The sequence below is a fragment of the Carassius auratus genome, chromosome 11 (genome assembly GCF_003368295.1).
Source record: "Carassius auratus strain Wakin chromosome 11, ASM336829v1, whole genome shotgun sequence".
NCBI classification, from domain to species: Eukaryota; Metazoa; Chordata; class Actinopteri; order Cypriniformes; family Cyprinidae; genus Carassius; species Carassius auratus.
In genome coordinates, this window is record NC_039253.1 from 14,477,449 (window position 1) to 14,501,567 (window position 24,119).

Below are 24,119 nucleotides of genomic sequence, written 5' to 3' on the forward strand. Positions count from 1 at the left end.
CAAAACCATTTAGTCGAACAGGTATATTTGCAGCAATATTAATAGAAGTAATACATAGATTTTTCTTTTGTGCCAAAAATCAAAGTAAAGATCATGCTCCATGAAGATATTTTGTAAATTACCTACCGTAAATGCATAAAAACTTAATTTTTGATTAGTAATATGCATAGCTAAGGACTTAATTTGGACAACTTTATTGTCGATTTTCTTAATATTTCAAAAAAAAAATTCCAGATTACAGAATTTCAAATAGTATGTAATACCATTGTAACACTGATACCATGAGGTATGAGTAAACAATTTCCATTTTTGGATAATGTTTGATGGCAATTTTACTTCATTCCAGCATGTAAAATCATGTATTCTATAGCATATACCGAATTAATATTATTCATTCGGTTCCTTAGACTTCAAAGGTTTGAAAAATAACATTAGGATGTCTAATTCACTGACTCATCATAAAAAAAGTTCACTCGACTGCTGTATGTACAGTCACACATCTGAAAGCACTTACGGCACACAAAGAGTTATCTGAGGTCATTTTAAATCCAGATCAGATCTAAGTAACAAACACACACACACACACACACACACAGTGCAGACAGGATGTTGAGCAGGTATTAAGATTAATTCCCCTATTTAATGCAGGGCTGATAGTGTGTGTTTTGAGTGCATTAAGATGAGGCTTGCATATGCTATGTTTTTTAAAGAAGCAGATCTCTGCTGTGAGAATCTATGAAATAACATTAACCCTGAAGGTTCTCAACAACTTTTATGCATATAGGATATTTCACTGAACTAAACCTGCTTAATATAAAAATGGTTAACACATACAAAACTGTATGTGTATACAGTAAGAAACACAATTATGTTTTTTGTTGTATACTGAGTCATCAGAACCCAGAGAGGAGCTGATCTTACCTGGCTCGCAGGTGCGACCATCCTGCAGGAGCGTGTATCCAGGGAGGCAGGCGCACAGGTAGGAGTCACGGGTGTTAATGCAGGTGTGATGGCAGAGTGGTGCAAGTCTTTGGCACCTGTCATCATGCTCCAAATCCTCTAGTGAATTAACTGCAGGATCCACCTCCTCAACCGACAACGCTTGCTTCGGAAACTGACTTTCTGATACTGTGGAAGAGGAGAGATAGTAGGTTTAAAGGCTGATATTGCTGTATATCTCTTGCATGTGACTCTATTTACATTACTTGCTTACCAGTGAATCCTCTGCAGTGAATGGGTGCCGTCAGAATGAGAGTTCAAGCAGCTGATAAAAACATCACAGTAATCCACAAGCAATCAAAACAAATTCGGCCCAGCAATTAAAGTCTTACTGGTGTATCAGAAGAAGTGGTTTCTCTAGCAGTATCACTTCCAATCGTGATTAATGCCCCCCAAAGAGTCAGTGTGTGTTATGAGTTATGATGTGTATCTTTTCCAGGGCAACAGCGGAACTGTTCAATAGTTAGGTTTAGTCTGGCCCAGCTGAAACTCTTAATCACTTGTTGTGGCGAAAACAACAACAACAACAAACAGCCAGAGAGACAACAGTGAGTTTAGAAACTGACATGATGTAACTTCTTAAATGGGCTATTAGCCTGTAAAGATTATTGTCAACATTACTGTTGTTTTGCAGTTGCTGGAGACAAGGTTAACCGAGACAAACACAGAAAGAACACTGTGGAGGACAGAAATGGTTGAGCTCAGTGTAAGATGAGGAAGATACTGTGGTTGATGTGGATGCACACAGGAGTGTGCTGGGACACATCTATTCATGTGTTTTTACTGCATTTGCTTGAAATCTTTCATTCAAACTAGATGCTGTATTTTTAAATGCCGTTAATGCATAAGGCTTTTGGGTGGGATAAATAACAAGTTTACCAATGAAGTGACTTTTGAGGAAAGTCTGTGTGCTCAGTGGCCCAATAGCTGACTGGTTTAGGAGTGGGTTCAGTTTCAAATCAACCAAAACAGTTTAACATGAACCAAAAGTGGAGGGCACAGAGGCACAAAGATGTGAAGTGAACGCCCCCTTCATTTAGGGGATTATTTGCCATGGCAGCAAATGGCTGAATTGGTACATATCTGGCAGAATATGGAGCCATTGTATTTCCGTGTCTAGTCAGTAATACTCCCAGATTTGTCAGAAAATCTACAGTGTGTACAGGAGTTTATTGGTCTGTATACAGCTCTTTTCATGCAGTGTTGTGAAGTGAAAAGCTGTTTTTGGATTACATGTGGATGTTTTTATCAGCTTCTTGAACTCTCATTCTGATGGCACCCATTCACTGCAGAGGATTCACTGGTGAGCAAGTGATGTGATGCAAACTTTATCCAAATCTGTTCTGATGAAGAAACAAACTCATCTACTTCTTGGATGGCCTGAGGATGAGAACATTTTCAGCAAATTATAACTAATCCTTTAAACTTTGTCTGACAAAATGGAAGTAAAAGAATTAAATATTTATATTAGCCAAAACAAATAAATAAGAAGATCTCTACTATTGTATTTCAAAACAAGGATTTAATAAAAAAAAAAAAAAAAAAAAAAGCTTGATTTAAAAAAAATATAAATTAAAATGCAATGCTAATTTTACATGGTTTCATGTGTATTTAATGATAGTTTAGGTTTGATTTAATGAACTAACAGGACAGCATATGTACGGACCTCAATAATTTCTTAGCTTAACATTAAACAAGTAAAAATTAAATTAATTAAAAATCTTTTTTTCTTTTTTATAGGAGTGCTACCATTTGATGTGAACCTGAACTAACCTTCTCATATCATAAAAAGCATAAATTGACTGTTATTTTGAGAGACTTATGGGCTTTGACTCACAGAAAGCGTTTGATTTGAAGGGCCCTTTGAAGCATTTATTTTTTGAGCACTTCTTTCTGGAAAGACACTACATTAACAGCTGCTATGATTGTTTTCCCTTCAGAAAGCCCTGAATAGTTGTCATTTATGACATCTGAATGCCGTGACTTCAGGGGTCCTCTCTGTGATATTATTTAGTATGGTTTGGGGGGGGCTTTTGGGAAGGTGATTTTCAGAAAAGTTTCTTTAAATAAAAGTAATATTATAAACCAAACTTCTTCATTTTTTAAAATTTACATTACTTATATTTTTCAAATCTTATAATTCTTAAATCTATATTTTTCCTCCAGTACAATCCAAGGATCATAACACCCATATTTTTACTTAATATCCCATAAAACACAAAAATGTAAAACTCTGTTCATCATATAACATATGTATTAAAATCATTGGGTCTTATTCATGAAAAAAAAACATTACGAAGAATTACTGGCTGTGTAAACTGTTTGTAATACTATTCTTAGTAATAATCTTAGAATAGTTTTATGTTCAATAGATTTAAACAAAAAACGACAAAAGCATCACATAATGCATTATTTTTTTCAATGATATATATTTATTGTGATAAAACTTTCTACTATGCTGATTAGCCGATACTGTTTCTCAACTGAACTTATTTCAATAATGCATTCATGTCATTTAATAATCCATAATATGATTCCACTAGTGTCTCCGATGAAGGATTAACCAGATGTCAACCAGAATGACTTGGCAATGAAGGACTACTTGTACATAAACATAATACATATAAAAGCAATACGCCAGTCAACATCTGTCATTTCACCGCCGCCAGCTGTTTCTGCCACACCCTCTGTGTCCTCCATCTGCCAATCACCTCAATCAATCCAAAATCCACATTCACTGAATTCTACACAACACCGGACGGAGTTAATGAACAGGCTTTCCAACACTGCGCAGCAATTTGGCAAGGCGTTCGACTGACTTGGCAATTAACGTCTGACTAAACATAATAAACAGACTCGGCTTCACCTTCCACAGCATGCTGGTGTAAAGTAAATATTTCTCACAGTCATTAACTGAAAGTAAATGCAGTGAAGGGAGAAAGAGATTAAACATTTCCGCTATAATTAATCACGTTACGGGTGGGAGGTGGCAGGGGGCCTGATGGAAATACTTACCTCTCAACCGTTTTTGTATCGCCTAAACCTTTGATGCAGCCAAGAGGGCTTACGTAGTTAGCAATAGTCTCCTTAAAAAGAAAAAGAAAGGGCATCTCTGCGGGTACCTCTATGGAGGCAATTTAATTGGACCTATTTTAGAGTTCATGTGTGTGCACCACGAAAAGGAAATATACACACTCGCGCCACAACTAATCGCACCTTGCCTCAGGATATCAGGTAGGCACTTTAGGGGAAGCAAGACACTGGTCCAAAGGAATGTGCCACTTGAGACAAAGCAAGAGGTGAAGTCTGGGTTTTGTGTTTCATTCAAAGGACCTGGGTCTATTGACTTGGGCTTTGCTGATAACTCTGGGAGTGCTAGTTAAGCAATGAGCGTCTGCCATTACACTGATATGGCACAATGGCTTTTAGGGTGATAGAATAAAAGCAAGGACAGTATTGCAAAACTTTATTCGGCTGTAAGCCACAAACTGGTTTAAAAAGTGAAAGGACATACAGCCAAGTACAGTGACCCATACTCAGAATTCATGCTCTGCATTTAACCCATCCGAAGTGCACACACACACAGACCGTGAACACACACCCGGGGCAGTGGGCAGTCATTTATGCTGCGGCACCTGGGGAGCAGTTGGAGGTTCAGTGCCTTGCTCAAGAGCACCTCAGTCATGATATTGCCAGCCCGAGACTCGAACCCACAAACCTAGAGTTAGGAGTCAAACTCTCTAACCACTAGGCCACAACTTCCCCGCACTTGATTAAACTGAGGGAAATTTCCACAAAAATTTTCCCGCACTGCTTATGCTTCTCTGATTGTGTTTCAAAACAGTATTGAAACTTAATTTTATAAAACATTTTAATGTATTTTATTTTAAGTTCTTGTCTTTTTACTTATCATGGTTTTGGGTTATATTTTTTTATAAATATATTTTAACATATTTAATATTTTTTATATTAGATGGCATTTAACAAGTTAAAAAAAAATAATGTTTTAAATATAAATAATAAAACATATTTTCATTTAGAAGAGTATTAAATTAAACAGGCAGGTATTTTTAAAGATTTATTTTTAACAAAGGGGATTTTGCCTTGAAAAAGGAAGAAAGTAAACTGGAAGAGAGAGGTTCACATGCCGAGACTCGAACTAGTGCAAACGTGTACTACCCACAAGACAATTACAGGCTGGAAATTTTTGATTAAAATAAAATCCAAAAGTATTACATTACAACTTACATTACACATTTTAATGTTTTTTTTTTCATCAAACATGGCTCATAAATATTTTTATATATTTAATATTTTTATATTAGATGCCATTTAACAATTTAAGAAAAAAAAATATTTTAAAAATGAAACAAATGTCTTTTAATTTAGAGAACTAAGTTACTGTAAATGAACTAGACAGGCAATGTTAGAATGAAAGAACAAACAAAAACAAACAAATAAAGCTTTACTCATTTCTGTGCTTGTGTGGGTCTGGATCTTGATTTTCTCCAGTGAACATTATTCAAGTATTCCCAATACAAAAGAATCAAGTCAACATCGATTTTCCAAATACATTTCATGCAATGAGATCAGGTTAAGAACACAAAAGAATTGTGCTGCATTACCTCATTTCGATAAATTTAATTAAAAAAGCAGCAAAAATCAATTTTTGGAATGTACACAGTCTACTCCTAAAGCTAATATCAGCTCTTGTCCCAGTGTAAACATATAGCACAATTAGAAATAGAAAATCCAGAAAGAGAACAATGTTTCCATGCAAATCCTGCCAAAATGAGTGAAAGTAGTCAGCTGAACAATTTAAGACAGAAGGAAAGTTTGCTGGCACGGGCAGAGAGGCAACAGCCTGCTTTGCCATCTGCTTCTGATTCAGCCCAGCTTGCCAGCATCTTTGTACGTTATTCTGAACGGTAACGTGACACCTGACCAATCAGCTCTGGGCATCTTTCTTTCCTCTGATCCATCAATGTCAACCTCTCGGCCAGCAGTGTGACGAACTTGAATGTGAAACTGAATGCCAAGACACAGCCAGACTTCAGATGCTTCCAAATATGATCCGGGCTTCAAAAACAAACAAGCACAATCACGACTGAGGCTCTGATGTTAATATGAAGACATACACTCAAAAGTCACTGGGATGAAGAGATAACTGGGACGTTGTGTTACAAATGCAGCTCAAAACCGTGACATTCCAGGTTCTGGTGTGGTTTCACATCATATGGTGTGTCTCCATCACAATGCTTTCTTGGCATGACAGCCCGTCTAGATCGGTCCGTCAAAATAAAATAGGAACTCTCACTCACCCCACCACTGGAAATCAGCCATAAACTACAGGTTACACATTGCAAACCATGCATTCTGCTGTAAGAAAAAGACAAGTATTTCACCTCTCTTAGGAAGAACGGTCGGTTGGGGCCTCTGTTTTTTCTTGATCGTAGGCGGAGCAAGACCCTCCTCTCCCTCCTCGCAGCAGGTGAGGAAGACATGTCCGCAAGGGTAGCTAAGGTGCTGATGCACTTCACAACCTTTACCTTCCCTTTGCAAACGCAGACCCAGCGCACAGCAGTTACAGCAATCCTACATGAAACAGCAAAAATTGCATTGCAAGTCCTAACCAGTCATGCATAGCAACACGTGTTTATCACACTTAAAGTTAACATTTATGTCATGCGATATCAGGCCAATCAGAAAAATCTTTTGTCACACTTTAGTGTTAACAATAAGGGTTAACGATTTCACGATGGGGTTAAAAAATAGAAATATAAAGCCAAGATGTCTTGCTTCTTTTTGAGTTCACAGCTTGTTAAGACAAAAATGTTTAGGTTTTTGCCTGGACATGTAATATTCGACCATTCTGTAAATCATTTTGAATTGCCAAAATAATGTCTGTTTCCAAACATGCAGAATCCCACAGAGATTATACATCATTGGTATTTTTCTGTCATTATTTTGTGGTCTCTGTGGACTGTTAAAAACAGTCATTATTTTGCAGCCACTATTTAAGATCTTACCGTTTGGGAATCTTCCCCGCAGAGTGGGCTGTTTCCCTCACAGGCATGTCCAGCCCTGGCTGCGTTCATGCCGGCCTGACACCTGCTGTCTCTCAGAGCACCTGAACAGCACTGCCTCTGGACAACACTTGAACAAAGCAGACAAAAGACATTTGAACAGAATTTAATACCTGATTCTAAAACTAAGGCTGTCAAACCAAGTCTCATCAGATGCACTCATTGTTATTTAGAGCAGAGGACCTCAGGGGCAGCAAAAAAAGTACTAAGCAAAGGTATAAAGTTTTTATGAAAAATAGTATAAATATATATATATATATATATATATGTATATATATATATATATATATATATATATATATATATATATATATATATATATATATATATATATATATATACATATATATATATTTTTTTTTTTAAGAAATTAAAGCACCAAATCATCATTTTAGAATGATTTTTGAAGAATCACTTGACACTGAAGAGTGATGACAAAATTATAATTTATATTATATTATATTATATTATATTATATTATATTATATTATATTATATTATATTATACTATACTATACTATACTATACTATACTATACTATACTATACTATACTATACTATACTATACTCAACTAATATACCCCTGGTTTAAAAAGACCACATATTTGGAAAATTGTAACTAGTTTCAATTGATCAATCAGCAGTAGCCTTTTACATTTTATTTTTATGCAGAGAAGAAGATTTCGTTTTTCAGTTTATTTCTTCTGTTGAGCACAAAAGAAGAATGTGTTTTGAAGAATGTTGGCAACCAAACAGATGGTGGTAGCCATAGTAAAGAAAAAACACTTTGGAAGTCAGAGAGGTTACCAGAATTCTTCAAAATATTTTATTTGGTGCTTAACAAAGCATATAACCTCATACAGGTTTGGAACAAGTGGAGGGTAAGTAAATGATGACATTGTTTTTTTATTTTTTTGGGGGGGTGAATTATGCCTTTGATTCTTGTGGTCAGTGGTTTTTGGGTCACCAACATATACTTTACTTGTCAGAGGACATATAACTACAAATAAACTGGACTCTGTGGTGTACTGAAGAGCATAACCAAGGCATAGAAATGGTCAGACACCTTACCCACACACAGAGTTGAGGTCTTCTGTTTTGACAGGCATACGGTTACAGTTCTGGTTCTCCTCTGCCCATTTCTGCCCGGCCACACAACAGCTCTCCACCAATCCTGGAGGTGAAAGCGCCAAGAGGACAAACATCTCACACATCACTTTTTTTAGCTTACATAAACCAGCCAAAAGAATACAGAGTTTACAGTGAATGCTTTTCTGACAAGAAAAGGGTAGACAGGCAGACAAGAAATACAGCAATGATAGAGCCCCAGAGGCGAGCCAGACGTGAAGTCCAACTTGGATTCACAGAAAACGCATAAAAGACGAAACTGTAGCCTTTGTATAAGGAAAGAAAAACAGAGAGACTGACTCAAAGCTGATGGGACACTGTCATGGTATGTGCATCATCATAGGCGTCATTCAGCCTTCAAATATTTGACTTTAAAAAGCACCAATTTCAATAAGCCAGCTACTGAAAGTGAGTTCGAGGAGCATATGCGCCTGATCTTTTCAATAAATTGTGATACAAAGAAACAAGAATTTAGTAATGACTCATTTCAACACTTGACATTTTGAATCATTCATCCCTCCGTGTGATTAAATTTCGGGTATAAAATCAGCTCGCTAGAGTGATGGATGAAAACCATATAAATGTAGTCAAAAAATACTTTTCTTGTCAGACATGCTGTGAATCGGCTAAATGAATTGCATATGATTAAATCCCATTACTTCTACGAGTGCAGAGACAATGTAGAGGGGACTTGATAACCTTAAGTACAAGTCTTGATCGGTTATTTCCTATCAGACCATACGAGGGGAATAAAAAAAGCTTAGTGTGAGTCTTAAGGCCTCTTTATAGAAAACGCTAATATTCAGGGCAAACGTTCGGTGTGACTAATACTTTGAATAGAAACAATGGAATAGAAATATATTTACCCTGGTAAAAACTGTGAAAATATTGCATATGTTTCTTTTGTCAAAAAAGGCTCTCAAATAGTTTGGCTTAAAGACCCAGATTTTGCACTGAACAAGCTTTGACCTCATAAAGTTTATCTTAGAAAAACAAACAAAACTATTCTTCATTATTACATTAAATATGTATAAGTACAATAATAATATGCCAGTATTTTTTATTATTATTAATAATAACAATAATAATCATCATTATCATGAAGAAGCAATACAGAATATTTTTATATAATAATTAAAACTTTTATTATATATTATCTTCATTTTCAACCCAATTAGAACGGACATGTGCTACATTTTGGGGTCTCGCTCCTCCTGCTTTAAGGTACGTGTTTATATAGAAACTGACCTTTTACCAAGTTTGAGAAATAGTCACTGAAGGTAAAATTGTGACAACTAGCCCCTATCTCCTCTAAAACCAGACACATTCATGATTTATGAATTTACTAGGTGAAGATCTATCGCATGAGCAGTGACATGAGGCCGAGAGCGCACTGGGATTCCTGGAACGCTTGACAGGGGTCACAATCTGCTGTTCCAGGTGACTTTTTGAACTCTGTGATAAACTTCCATCTGTACTAAATATCTTGGAAACAATAGGACCCCTAAGCTATTTATAGCTAATCAGTGGACAGACACAGAAGTAAACACAGTGGAAGGTCTGACTGGCTTCATATACAGTACAACTAAAACATACTACTTCAGTCAAATGTGCACCATGTGTCTGTAGAAGTCAAAGAAAAAACTGCAACACTTGTCATTCACAGTTCTTCACACCCCTTGTCTGTTTTTTTTATTTTATATTTTGGCTAATTCGATTATGCTCGCAGGAGCCAACAACCACATAATACTGTCATCTCTTCTTTCCCACTTTAAAATAATTTCCAAAGCCCAACGAGATAAAATTACATGCAGAAAAAAGGTATATACTGTAGGTATACTGTATATAAGGTTTATATCATGAGCTGAACCCGATACTATGACAAATCCCTCAAGTTCCACAAGCAAAACCATAAAAAGGATGGAGAAACACCATATGTTCTTAGTTTTCTTTGCATTGCGAGTGCATTAAGCCATGTGGCATTTTCACTTTCAGCGTGAATCTTCCTCATATCTTGTGTATATACTACAATATTTATTAGGACATTGTTTAATGATTAAAAATCCTTTCATGCTTGTCTTTAAATATATTAAATACAGCAGAGGAAACTGCAATGTGTCTCCAGAGACAAAGACTGACTAGATATAAGCCCAGAGCATTGAAGAAAACAAAAACTGACCTCAAGACAAAACAAATCAAGTCTCACAGCAATCAGCTAAAAAGAAAAAAAAAGAAAAAACAAAACAAACACTGCTTTCCTGTTTAACTTTCACAGCTATAAAACTTGAGTGATGCCTTTTTCTGAGCCTTGAATTGTATTGGGGTTTGTTTATTTGTACAAGGGCAAACTTGTTATGTTCCTTATTTGCAATGGACGCCTTGGCAACATAAAAGCGTGTGGGCTTAAACGGATAGTAAACACAAAAATAAAAACTTGGTCACCATTTACTCACCCACATGCTAAACAGTCTCGGCTCCCATTGACATCCATTTTATTTTTTGTCTATACAATGGAAGTCAATGAGATCTGAAACTGTTTATTTACCAGCATTTTTCGAACTATCTTCTTTTTTTGTTCAGAAGAAGAAAGAAAGTCATTAAGGTTTGGAATGACATGAGGGTGAGTAAATGATGACAGACTTTTTATTCATGGGTTGACTATCCCTTTAAATGATGATTCATAACAGTGGAATATGCAGCTCCAAATGAATGGTGAAATCTGTAAAAGCACTTTTCAGTAAAGGCTCAGAAAATGTAACACGTGTCTCTCATTAAGCCCAGACTTATTTTGCATAAAGGCATTGCGCAGTAAGTTAAACAAAGTTAATGTTTAGACTTTTACTTCATTAAAACATCCATCTCAAGGATTTTATCAAGTATGTTTTCAAAAGTCTAAGAAGCTGCTGATTCTCGGTATTGATCTTGAAGTTCTTGAAGCTTGTCTGTTACGCATCCCATAGATAACATATAGTGATAAATGTTCACTTGAAGGGGTGTGTGCTAAAATGCTAGCTGTTGCCATTGCTCTGTTAAATCATCATTAGGTCATCTGTAAAGCAGATGGTTACAATACAAAGCGCTCTTCAAAACACGTCCTCTCTGAGCTCGACAGATTTTGTTTTTTCTTTCGCAGATGGCCACAGAACATCTGCAGGATCAAAACAAGGGAGATTTGTGAAACCCTTGGATCGAATCAGTGAACAGTAGGTTGGCAGTTGGAGTTTCATCATTTCAGTATTTTCCTTAAAAAACCATTGATCAATCAACATTTTTGAAATACAGCAGTTCGGTTTGTAAATTCAGCTTGTATAATGTATTATTTATAAAATATTTATATTTGTATTTATATACATATAAATAAATAACCAGCATTTATTTTGAATACGATTAATAAATTAAAATATTTATTTTTGTATTTATACAAGTCAAACAAAATCTGGTTAACATTATTTGAAAAGCCTTTAATGTTTCGTTCACATTTGTTCAACAGCAGCTCTTCAAAAAACGTCAACCACGAACCTTATGTTTCTCATAAATTCAAAACCGCCATTCTAAAAAAAAAAAAAATTAAATCCATTAGCGATTCCCAAAGGTACTCATGGCAAATTAGCTTAGGTCGACCTACAAATTGACATCAAGGCTGAACAGCTCTTTTGGGTTCCACAAATGCCATAATCAGCCACAAACTGCAGATTCAGTCACCCTAATGATCTCATTTTTAATCTTCTCAAAAGCGTTCATGGCCCACTGGCGTTCAATGACATATCTGTGATGACGAACTTGAGGTCATAAGCTGAACTTCAGTTAACCGAACGCCTCTTTGACTAGTCATAGAGTCTCATTTTGACCTCTTAGTGGCAATTGTTGGCTCTTTCTGGGCAACCATGTTGAAGAGCTCTTGATTTTGGTTATTTACTCCCAAAGCAGACAATGAGAGATCCATTGTTCATTCCCACAGAAAAACAGATGTTAAACAACCAAAATATTTATTCTGTTTTGTTTTAAACTTTTATCAAATGGCACCAGTCGAATCTTTCCTTTCCTGTTTGAATCAGGAATTTCAATGAGAACCCCTATGTTAGTTCAAATAGACAAAATACGAAGAAACATCAACATTGTCCGTGCATCATTATGATATATTCCATAAACAAACAAAGACTGTACATCATCAGCAAGCCGGTGTTTTAAGAAAACTGACATTTTCGCTGTTGTTTGAACACTGAGGAACTAAACACTTCTAACTAGACCCAGACACTTTTGGTGGAGCTCTGTGGAATGGATTTAAATATGGTAAAATAAGTATATTTTCCAATATATTGAATAAACAAACCAACAGGGTATAGGAGATGCATATAAAATCTCCAGGACTTCCTAACATTAAACATGACGGCTATTCAAAATGATTAAAAACCTCACTGCATTCTCTGAGACTAATGACAAATGTCACTTCATAGGGGACACAATTTAAAATCCGAGCACTCTGCTTGGGTGTGACATCTCGGTGACAAATACACTTCCAAACACTGACACAGGGCAACTAACTAAAGTACATCACTTTGACATTAAACACTGTAGGGGCGTTGAACATTGGCTTTATTTCTAGCTGCATTTCAGCACAGGGCCCCAAATGTACATTTTCCCATGTACTTCTACATGTGCAGCATACGCACATCTGTTTTTTTTTTTTTAATAAACAATATCTATGAACTCAGCACTTTGAACAAGTGCCTGAAGCTTTTCAATTTTAAGCGAGCATGCCGAGCCGCTCTCCGCTCATGAATGAAAATTGATTTCTTCTAAATTAGGAGACTTATTCTCACATTACCCCTGTTGAGTGGTCTCCATTTTTTTGTTTTTCTAAATCAACTAATGGAAAAGCACTGCACAAATAGGTTTGAGAAAAAAATAACAGTGGAATGGAAATTAGACATGGACATAATGCAAAAGCAATACCATGATATCTTCTGGACATCCCTTTCCATTCTGTCATTATAACAATTGGCACACTTGTAATGGCAAACAGCGCTTCATACTTTATCTTAGACCTCTGAGCCGCATATGAATTTCCTTGTTATTTTTTGTTAATCTTGCCTATGAAAAGCAATATCCTGTTTGGAAATTCCCCTTTAAGCAAAAAAGCATTAATTAATTGATAAAAAAAAAACATTGAAAAATCATAGGAAAAAAATGGAAAATAAAAAACACTTGTATATATTAATTAAAATATTTTGTTTTGTATTTGAAAGCATTTGAGTAGGCCTCATTATTTGAAAGTCATTATTTAGCTCTTTGCTAATGTTAACTCTTATAAAATGTGTAAACGTATGTATATAACAATAACTAGCTTTATAAAATTCAGCATCTCCTCCTTCCATCATTCCTCTGTAAATGACACAATACTCAAGACATCCTTTGATAATTATACTAAAAGCCTTCAGATGCATAATGCATTTCCCGGGACAATGAACTCCCGGGCTTTGTTGGTTAAATTCTACACAAAGTCTCTTTGTTTAACAAGTCTAATCTCTTGCAGTGACCTGTATCCCCATCCGGTTCTCAGCTCTCTATCGAGTTGTTCGCGTCGGGTAATCTATCACTCTCAGGAACACGTCAACACGTTTTTGTGTACAAAGGAACATCCAGGAAAGAGGCTGAGGCGTAGCTGGCATGTGTCAGAGAACGGTGCGTTTCTGCTAATATGAAAGAGCACCAAGAGGAATTAGTCTGGAGTCCTGCATTCCAGCACTTGCATTCCAGGTCAAGTAATTTCCTATTCTGCTAAGCGATATCACTGCTAATGTCACACAAATGGTTCCTGCACAATATGCAGTAATAAACGGAATGATTTAAAGTCTGAACTGAATTTGAGATATGAAAATATACAAAAAAATAAAATAAAATTGTAAGTGATTAAAGTCTTAATGGTCCAAGTCAATAGGCATATTATCAATAATATTTAATATATAATATAAGAAGTATATGTATAATTTTATAATAAAATATGATCATTTTTATATATATAAAATAACAAATATAATAGATAATACTTAATATATAATTAATATATGCCCCACATTAAAAAAAAGTAATCATATACTAAAAGCAAGGACACAAATTCAGTTTTTTTTCACTATAATAAAGGCAGATAAAGTCATCAACACCGACAGTATGACTCAGCAGATGGAATTACATTACTGTCATAATCTGAATCTTTAACCAATAATCTTTTCATTTCCTGGGAACGATTACTGTCTGCCACAGTGCTGCACCTGCCACAAATGCAACATCCAATAAAATGACTGTATCTGGACAAATCGACAACCTAAATAATATCAGAAATATGAAACCTCACCCAAAAATATGTGCTAAAATAGTTTGTAGAAACGTCCACAACTGCACTTCTAGCTAAGTAAGAGGAGCTGTAAAGACCAAAGTCAGCCAGACTCTTAGTTCTTTATAATGAAAGGCTTGTGTGAGCTGCTTCTCACACGATTATACTCCATCATTATTTTGAGATGTTAAGACTATAATGTCAGCTATTTTTTGTCTATCCTCTTGTATAATAAACAAACCCTTTGTTAGGTTATTGATTGTGAAAGATAAATCCTTGCTAAGAGCGGCATTGTTCCACATTGTTGCAAGAGATCGCTATCTTAATTGCTTTTCAAAATACAATCAACTCCCTATGTGGATTTCTTATGGCATTAAAGCAGCTCATGAGTGATTTTCCGAAATAGACCTTTTACTTAGTAATATCAAACTTAAAACAGTTAATACCCATGATGGCCGGATTTTTCCAGGCAATATGCAGAACGGGCATAATAAGGTGAAATGGAAAGCATAATACACAACAAAGAAACAAAACAAAAGGAGGAAAGCCTGCTAGTCCAACTGCATTCCCAGATAAGCTAAAAAAAACTTAAATAAAGCAAAGGCAGAACTGACCAACAAGTCAAACTCTTGTGTGAATGTGCGTGAAATTGGCATCCAAAAAAATTAGCGTTATTCACTCCACCCCAAAAAAATCTCATATGGGGTTTCTATTTTAAATGACCTGCTTCAGAGGCTTTCTTGAATACTTTTCTTTCAGAGCGAGTCATGGCAGCTTTTCTACTCTGTCTGTAAGCTCAGAATAGAGAACTGTGCACATATTTCAGGGGGAACAAAAAGAACCAAAGGCGCAGAGAGAATAAAGGAGAATTTCTCAAGGACAGTTAAACATTAAGACACACTGGCAAAAGCCCACAGACCTACAGTACTCATATTTTTTTATTGCAAGGGCTACATTGAGCAGAAACACATGATTGGTCAGTTTTCTTGTGCTGGTACATGAGTGTGCACTTGAAGCAAAAATGCAGGATGGAAACCTTCAGTAAAGAAAGAATGGGTTGTGAACGTATGGACGATATGGGTCCATGGGATTTGAGAAATCACTTCTGCTAAGAGCAGCACCCAGTCGCCTGGCTTCTAGAAGCAATAACTGGACTTTTTCAACCGTTCTGTGAAATGATGTATTCTCACAGTGACTTCAAATCATCCTGTCACGCTAGGCAAAAGGACAGGGTTTAATAGGGCATCTCATATTTCTCAAAAGGCTCTGAACTTTTGGTTTTTCTTCATTTCATACCATACCGATATACATAGAAAATTCATGCCAATTACCAAGACTATGCAGCCTGTAATTTTCTGGTATGATAAAATCTCTGTGCTGTAATGTCATAGGCTGATTGCTGCTTGCCAGAAGGTTTTTCATTGGCCCTCTTCTTTCTGTTAGTATTGAGGCTATACAGTTGTGTAATTGACAAAATTAACCTTTAGCAGATATACTAGCTACTCAAAAAACAGCAAGAATTCATGAAATTGATCAAGTGACATTAAAGACATTTATAACGTTACAAAATATTTGTATTTTAACTTTGTTCAAAAATAACTATTAAGCAGCACAGTGGTTTTCAAAGATAACAATAAGAACTGTTTATAAGCACCAAATCAGCATATCAGAGTGATTTCTGAAGGATCATTTTACATTAATTGAAGACTGGAGAAATTATTACTTAAAATTCAGCTTTGTCGTCACAGTAATATCAATTACATTACAACTTAGGAAAGCTATTTTAAATAGAATTTTTGATCAAATTAATGTTGCCTTACACATGAACAACTTATTTCAAAAACATTGAAAAATCTTACCAACCCTACATTTTTTAATGGTACTGTCTGATATAAAAAAGTGATGTCCCACCTACTGATACTGCCTGACCTCTACTAGCAATACAAGTAGCAACAGATCATAAATGTGACTTTAACAACTATTGGCTTTAAATAAAATATATATACTGTATATACTGTATATATATATATATATATATATATATATATATATATATATATATATATATATATATAGGGACTGAATGTCATATGTCTATTTTTGACTTTTTAAACAGTATATTCTCTAGTATAAGACCAGTAAATTACATTGTAACGTGTGAATGCACAAAACAGATCCATACAATATAGGTTAGGTGAGTGGGGCGGGGCGGGGCGGGGCCGAGAGCTGTGGGAACGGAGCGAGGCCGGTGGAGTTATTGGAAATGAGTGACACCTGCTCGACCCATCGGTCTCGAGTCCCATGGATGAGATGGAAGGATATAAAACAGGAGTGACGACAGTGAATGACGAGAGTGAGTGTTTTGATTTTGTTTGTGTGCGGCAGTCTTCCGTGAGGGGCTGCCGCACTGTTTTGTGTTTATTTGATTATTAAAGTTTGATTTGATTGTCCGCCAGTTCCCGCGTCCTTCTTCCCGATGATTATGAAGTTTGTAACTTTACAATAGGATGCAAAAATTCTAAATCATAAAGTATGTGCCAATCTAACTCTTTCTTATGGCCCAGATACACATGAAGAACTCTTGAACTCCGCTCTTTCAGCTGTAACAAGCATGACAATCTGGTCCCAGTCCTGTCTAACATGAAAAAAAAAAAAAACAAAGAAGCAAGCTCACATTCAGTTCAATCTTTCATATACAGGCCAAAAACACTGGAGAGAAAAACCTACTCCACAATAGACTGACACTCCTGTAATATTTATCACAAGCGAAAAATGGATCACACTACACCTGTGATTGACATCCACTGACTCGCTCAGTGATTTCTTTTGTGTGATTCTGGGCTGTGCGTGTTGGAGTCTCTGTTGCACATTTAATCTCCAAGCTCTCATCCATCAGACAACAACACTACCTATATACGGCCTTGTGTGTGTCCTTGATGTCAGATGATTGATCATTCGTGTCTGTGGACATACTGTTTACCTCAACTCATCTACATTATTCAGCAGAAGTTGATCTACAAGCACGATAAAAAATGTGAATTTCTATGTTTTTTTCCCAATGGAAGCTAGGCTGTAAACATAAGTCATTCACAAAGTGTCACAGTTATGATGTCACCACATTAGCATATGACTATCCCCATATAAACATATCATTTAAATATTAATGGCTCCTCAGTATTCAGCAGCCAACAGTAAAATCCCAGTAAAAAAATACAGTAATATTGTGTGATATTATTATGGTTTAATATAAATCGTTCATCATCATCTTTTTTACTAATATGCTAATTTGGTGCGCAAGGAAAAAAAATCTTGCTGCTTAAAATTTTTATGGTAGCCATATATGGAAACCATGACTTGGAACATACTTGAGGGGAAAATAATAAAATGTTGCGAACAGACGGAAAAAATTGACCAAAGCATAAAACATATGATAAACAAAATGCATTCACAAAAATAAAATGTATCTTGCTTATTTTACTTTGAGTGTCTTCTTATATTCAGAAACCTGTGGCTGCAAAACACAAAACTTCTATTATCTATAAAATATGAAGACATGTCATATTCTGAATCTGGATCTGCATGTATTATGGATAGAAAGAACTCAGTAGAGATATCTTATTCATGGACGAGTGTAAGAGCCAATCATCAGCAATTTACATTGGGCAGAATACAGGCTTTGAGGCTGACGGGCAAGATTCAAATTAATGTGCTTTTCAACACCATAAAATCCACTATGCATGAGGATCGCTGCCATTTATCTTAGCACAAACTCATATTTTCAAGGATGCAGAAAGCATACATTAGCCACAATGATCTGTTTGTTCGTTTCCATATGTTTTGGACTCTGGCTAAAACACAGGGGCCATTCATCTCAGAAATCACCAAATCTATTGGCGTCTCACACATACTCTGTTTCTCCACAAAATCTTTCTGGCATCAGCTCTTGGGAAAACCAGCCAACATTATTAAAAGGAAGTATCCATCTTTCTAGTTTAAACATGGCTGATTTGTTGAGAGGGAATATTAGGAATTTTAAAGCTCAAGTAATACATTACCAGTGGTGATGAGTACCATTGTGTTGCCATTTGAGGATTTGATGCAACACACTACTTTACTAGTTTGTCTATGTGCATTATATTTGTAGTATATCATCAATATATATTTTCAGATATTAACAGAGTTAGAGGTGACACTCAGAAGAAGGGGTTTTGAAACTGGAGATGTGACTTTTATCCTGCACCACCCAAATTTTGACATTCTCAGAGGACTATAAATTTGTAAATGAAAGATGAATGTATATTAACAGTAAAAAAATAAAATAAAAGATTGTGTTTAATTTAGTTATTATTCCTGCTTAAATCTAATTGAAATTGAAGTTAAACCTTGGTTAAAGTAATGGAAACAAGTAGAACACTCTACCATAGTGATATTTTAAATGCAGTAAAAGCATGATGTTTTTGGTGGTACAGGATGAAAGCCACTAAAGTGATGTTTCCTTATGAGAGTGTGTAACAAATTGGAGTACAAACTTAAATGTAGACTTGACTTCCTTCAGTAAGTGTCAGCCTTGAGGGGAAAAATGAATCTCTAGAGCCCTGTCTTTATCGTTATCTACGTATGGCTCTGAGTCTCTTTAATACTTAAATGTGAACAGAGCCTAGATGCATTTGAATGAGGAGAAGACAGGATCACAAATCACTGCATTACTGCTGGCAGTAAACATTCAGATGTAAAAGAGGATATCAACAAAGTGCTGAAGTTCTCACTATAACAAGAAAAAACATGCACATACGTACACACATATTAGCACTAGCATCTTTTCATCCCAACAAAATAGGAGACCAGTGTTTGGTCTTGTAGTTTGATTTTGATTCATTTTCTTGATTTCCTCCACAAATTTAATTTTTGATCATTCTGACTGCTGATAGTCTGTTTAAAATGGTCCATTCTTGCGATTAGCATATTATGCTTATATAATAGCTGAAGATGCTCCAACTTTCAAAAAAATTTGGTTCACATATTCCAGCTGGAATTACATCAAATACACTCTTTTAATAACTGACATGGTTCAAGGAGAAACTGATCAATAAAACTTCACGGCAGACAGTCCATGAGCTCTTACAGTAAGTGCATATTTAACTTCCCTGTCCTGTGGTTTAACTTTAAAAACGTCTATATCGTCATGCTTTGGATTTTCCCATGGCTTAATGGTGCTTAAGCAAATTTATGTATTTTTTTTAGTCACAAAAAAAAAAACAGCAACAACATAAAAACACGGCTCATAATACAAAGTTTCCCATTGGACGATGCTTATCTCAACTGCATAGATTCATGATCAGTCGGTGAGATGCATCATGCAACACAAACAGTCTAGGTTGCTACTAGGCTCTGAACCTCTGACTTTAAATTCAGTGCACATGTTGATAATGCCGGTATGCACAAAACGATAAACCGCTTTCCTGCCAAACATATTATCAGTACAGTGTGCCTCCACTTTCCCTGATTATCATACTCATGCAATGCAGAAAGGCAAACTGTTGAGAGCTCCAAGTGTGTCTATCCAGTGAGAGCTGCTTATTTTGAGCAATGGCCAACTGGCATCCTGCAAGATAACTAATTCCTCTCCTTATCTATCTAATTGTGCAATGTTGCCTTTTGGTTAAAGTAGCCTTGTCACAGTGATCTGGACTGACCCTTCCAGTCTAAGATTTAACTCTTTACTATTATCAAGGAATCCATTTGACTGAGAGGTTAAGCTTCACAAGCATTCATTTAGAGCTTCTTGTCTTGGTCACAACAAAAATAGCAGCTCACTAATCTTAAAGAGACAAGCTGTGACCGTGCCTAAACAATGAAAGCTAGACAAGACAAATCGGTCTGATCTTGGCAGCCAAACAGTAACTAAACAATAAGAAACGATAACGGATTGAGTTATTTGATGCTATTCAAAAGGTTAAATCTATCAATGTTATATGCAAACAACAGTTCAAGAAAAACAGGAGAATAAAAGAAACTTCTAGAATAAAACTGAAAACCCTACACTGGTGAATGTCATTAAAACATGTCCAGGTCATATTTCACTCAAAAATCAAATCAAATAAATGATTGTGCCAAAAGAAAATAAAGCCTATTATCAAGAATGTTTGCACTGTGACATAACTTTCATGACAATTAAAAATACTCACAGTCCAAATTCCCATTACTCTATTGCTTCCAGATGAGTTTATAGTCTATATGAGTTTTGTTTTACAGTTGAGTTTATTTCAATAGCGATTCTCTTCAGGTTCTCATTATTATAATACAATGATTTATTTTTACTGTCTTGCTGCCTTACCATCTGAACCTATAAAAAATCTAAAGCCAGTGATTTTGTCAAGCAATATTTAGAAGGCACTGGGAACATATTGAGTTACCTTGGTGCCTCATTCAAAGGCCCAATTAAATATTTCTGTTCCAGTACAAGTCAAGACGAATTATGCAGACAAACCTATAAACACCTTTTGGTTCAAAGTCACAAGCCATTTTCCAGTCAATGGGGTGTTTACAGCTAGCAATGTTTTCTATTAATTGAAGCTTTGAGCGTATAAACGGCACAAGGGTGTGAGGTGGTGAGTGAATGAATATGATGACTGAGCCAGGAGGATGTTCCCAGCGGGTGCGGTGTTTGACTTCACGATCCAGACGGCCCCCCTGAGTTGAATATTTATGCTCCAGCTCACAATTCTAGGGACTAGCAAGAGTCCTTAACATATACATGTTCAAATCAAACATGACAGCAAACAGTTTTTCTAAGCGCTGGGTGATACAGGAAATACTTTAATTGGTACCCTGCCATGTGATCTGTGAAAACAAGCCACCGTAGACATCTCGAGAGGGGCCTGTTTGTTTTGTCTTGTTGTACCGCAGGGTGCAAGGCCCGGCAATGTATTACAGTCATCTTTACACAGCTGTGATTGTCTATGGCACATTGCCAAGCACTCAAAGAGTTTATGGTACCAGGTGAATGTCAACTATAAATCACATTAGAATTAATTATGCACTAAAACTCTTCAGCATAATAGTTCAGGAGTAGAAACACTGAATAAATGACATGCATCGCTTGTTAACTCACCCTCCTCCAACCTAGAATGAGTTCTGAGGGTGTTGTCTGCTTCTTCCTCCTCCTCTCTGAAGTTAAACAGACTGTGGGTCTGTTTGTTTGAAGGTGGGCTGGTTGGACTGAACTCAACTTGAGAGAACAACTGCCACTGATGTTTGCCCTCAAACTCTGTGTTTTGTTCTCCTAGGGTCTGCACATGTTCTGTTTCAGGTTTTTGGCGCTCAAGGGGTTTCATGTGTTCAACAAGATATTGTTTGTGGTCTACAGAAGGTTCCCTGTGGTCCACTGAGAGCCTTTTGTGTTCCTCTTCAAGTTCTGCTTCTGGTTTTCCATGTTCTGTCAAAGTTTTGGTAGGGATGGTCACACTTTGCTTAAAAGGACTTGGACTGCTTAGGATTTGTTCATTCTGAATGCCATCAATGCTAGTAGTTTCATTCAAAACAGCTGCTTTTTCCTCACTAGACCCTCTTGATATGGTTTCTTCTTGTTTGGAGCCATCTGTTTCGGCAGTATTGGGGTTAATGTGAAGTGAATGAATTTGACTCTCCGATACACCATCTAAAAAGGTCTGCGATGAAGTTGTGGTTTCCTGAAGCAGAGATGTAGTTTGCTCAACAGCCATCGGAGAGTCAGTAACCATTTCACTATATGTGGTGTGTTCCTGTGAGGTATATGTATCCCCATCAGTAGTTTCCGAAGGAAATTCAAGCTGTTCATCATCTGTTAGGGGCTCTTGATTGGAGTCGTCTTTATAAAGACTAAAGCTCTGGATCTCTGGGGTATCTTTATGAGTGACGAATCCCACTCTGTTTGTAGTTTCCACAGGAAGGATGAATCTTTCCTGGTCTGTTTTATATTTCAGAGGGCTGAATAGCTCGTTTTTTGGTTTGTCGTTATGAATGCCGACTCTCATCCTGTCAGTAATGTCCTTATGGAAAGGAAACTGCGGCTTGTCTGTTGTGGACTTACGAATACCAAACATCTCTCTCAGCTCTTGCTTGGCTCCCCTGTGCACACCCTGGCGGGGGGTAAAATTATCTGAACGAGATACAGAGATGATGGATGACTCTGTGGGAGCAGCAAAATCATGCAGAGATGGAGCTAAGGAATCAGTGGGTGAATAATCATAGTCTTCTTCATTCTCCTCCTCCTCATCTACGTTTCTCATACGTAGCTTAAAAGTACGATTACTATCGCTGTGTAAGGAAAAGTGTTTGTTAAAGGAACCCCTGGAGCCTTGAGGGTTAAAAATGTGTTTTATCGGGTCTCTGTACCGTCTCTCTGGTGTGCTGTCCTCAGCAGTTGTAGTTAGCATGGGTTTTGAAACGCGATTTGGGTCGCAGTTTGGAACTGGATAACACATTAGGTCTCCGCCTTCATTTGGGCAGTGGCATACTTGGCAATGGTCAATTTGGAATGAGTGTCCGGCTTCGAACTTCTGCCCCTCGTGAAGGCATCCAACTCGCTCGCACTGTATGCACCCATCCGATGGTTCTGTCAATGCTATACAATTGGCTGGAAGCTCAGGGCATGGTATAAAATGGCAGCTGATCCGTCCACCTCCTTGAGGACAGGAGCATTCAGTACTTCCAAAGTCCACAAAGTACGACTCACCTTCTGGAACCTTGCCGGTTCTGAAGCCAGCACTGATGCAGTCGTAATACTGGTAACCCTCACACATGCAGCCCGTCTGCGTGCAGGTAGCACAACATGCTCCGGTGTCCAAAACCTCTTCAATGCAATTGCGCAATTCAGGGCAATTCACGCCAGTACAATCCCTTTGACAAAGGCAGCCGCTTACACTTAGCAAAAACACCAAGTTCAAGAGGCCACGGGCCATTTTGGCTTGGTACCTGCTGATAAATGTCTCTAGTACAGTCCAACTTCTCCAGATCCCAAACAGTCAGCTCTTCTCTTGTGAACTGCAAGCAGTCAGTGAAACCTTGAAAGAGAGATGCAAGTTAGAGAGCACTCTGAAAATTTCCTGTGGAGTTCTTCCAGCCAGCCCAAAGTCAGTATGTAAAAGCCAACATCTGGCTTCACAGTTGAGCTCACCCTTCTAAGACCATCCCACATTTTAAAATCACAGGGTTGTCCAAGCCTGATCTCATGAGCAAGTTTCCCCTTAATCATTAAGCACCAGCATTCAAGCTCATTACCATTATGCGACCGCCACACGAAAAGTGAATTCAGGGGCATTAAATTTGTAATATTTCATTTGATGGGTCTTAAAAGCCTTAGCACACCATACAATTTCTCTATTATTTTTGATTGCTTTTTCTGATTTGTTTGACATTTATGGGACAACTGTGATTTGCCTCAGTTAGTGAAGGTCTGTAATGAAGGAAGTCATACTGAACTCTCATTTGCAAATAGCAAAGCCAACTGAAAGGACTCAAATTGAGGCATTCAGTGCAGACACAAAGCCATTTTTGTATTTGATGAGGTGTTTTGTGGGTTAAACATAGAGGGGATT

The 24,119-nt window shown here is 36.8% G+C and overlaps 1 protein-coding gene across 2 annotated transcripts in view; it reads right to left on the reverse strand.

The window, feature by feature from the left end:
- The window catches only part of fbln2 (fibulin 2), a 45,275-nt gene that overhangs the window by 19,547 nt on the left and 1,609 nt on the right, over positions 1–24,119 (reverse strand). For both annotated transcript variants that reach the window (XM_026275583.1, XM_026275582.1), the window contains exons 2-6: positions 21,656–23,585; positions 8,157–8,259; positions 7,029–7,155; positions 6,405–6,594; positions 922–1,128 (exon numbers count right to left, since the gene is read on the reverse strand). In XM_026275583.1, the coding sequence (XP_026131368.1) occupies positions 922–1,128; positions 6,405–6,594; positions 7,029–7,155; positions 8,157–8,259; positions 21,656–23,483 (2,455 nt within the window). In that variant the 5' untranslated portion in view covers positions 23,484–23,585. The remainder of the gene's footprint in view (positions 1–921; positions 1,129–6,404; positions 6,595–7,028; positions 7,156–8,156; positions 8,260–21,655; positions 23,586–24,119) is intronic.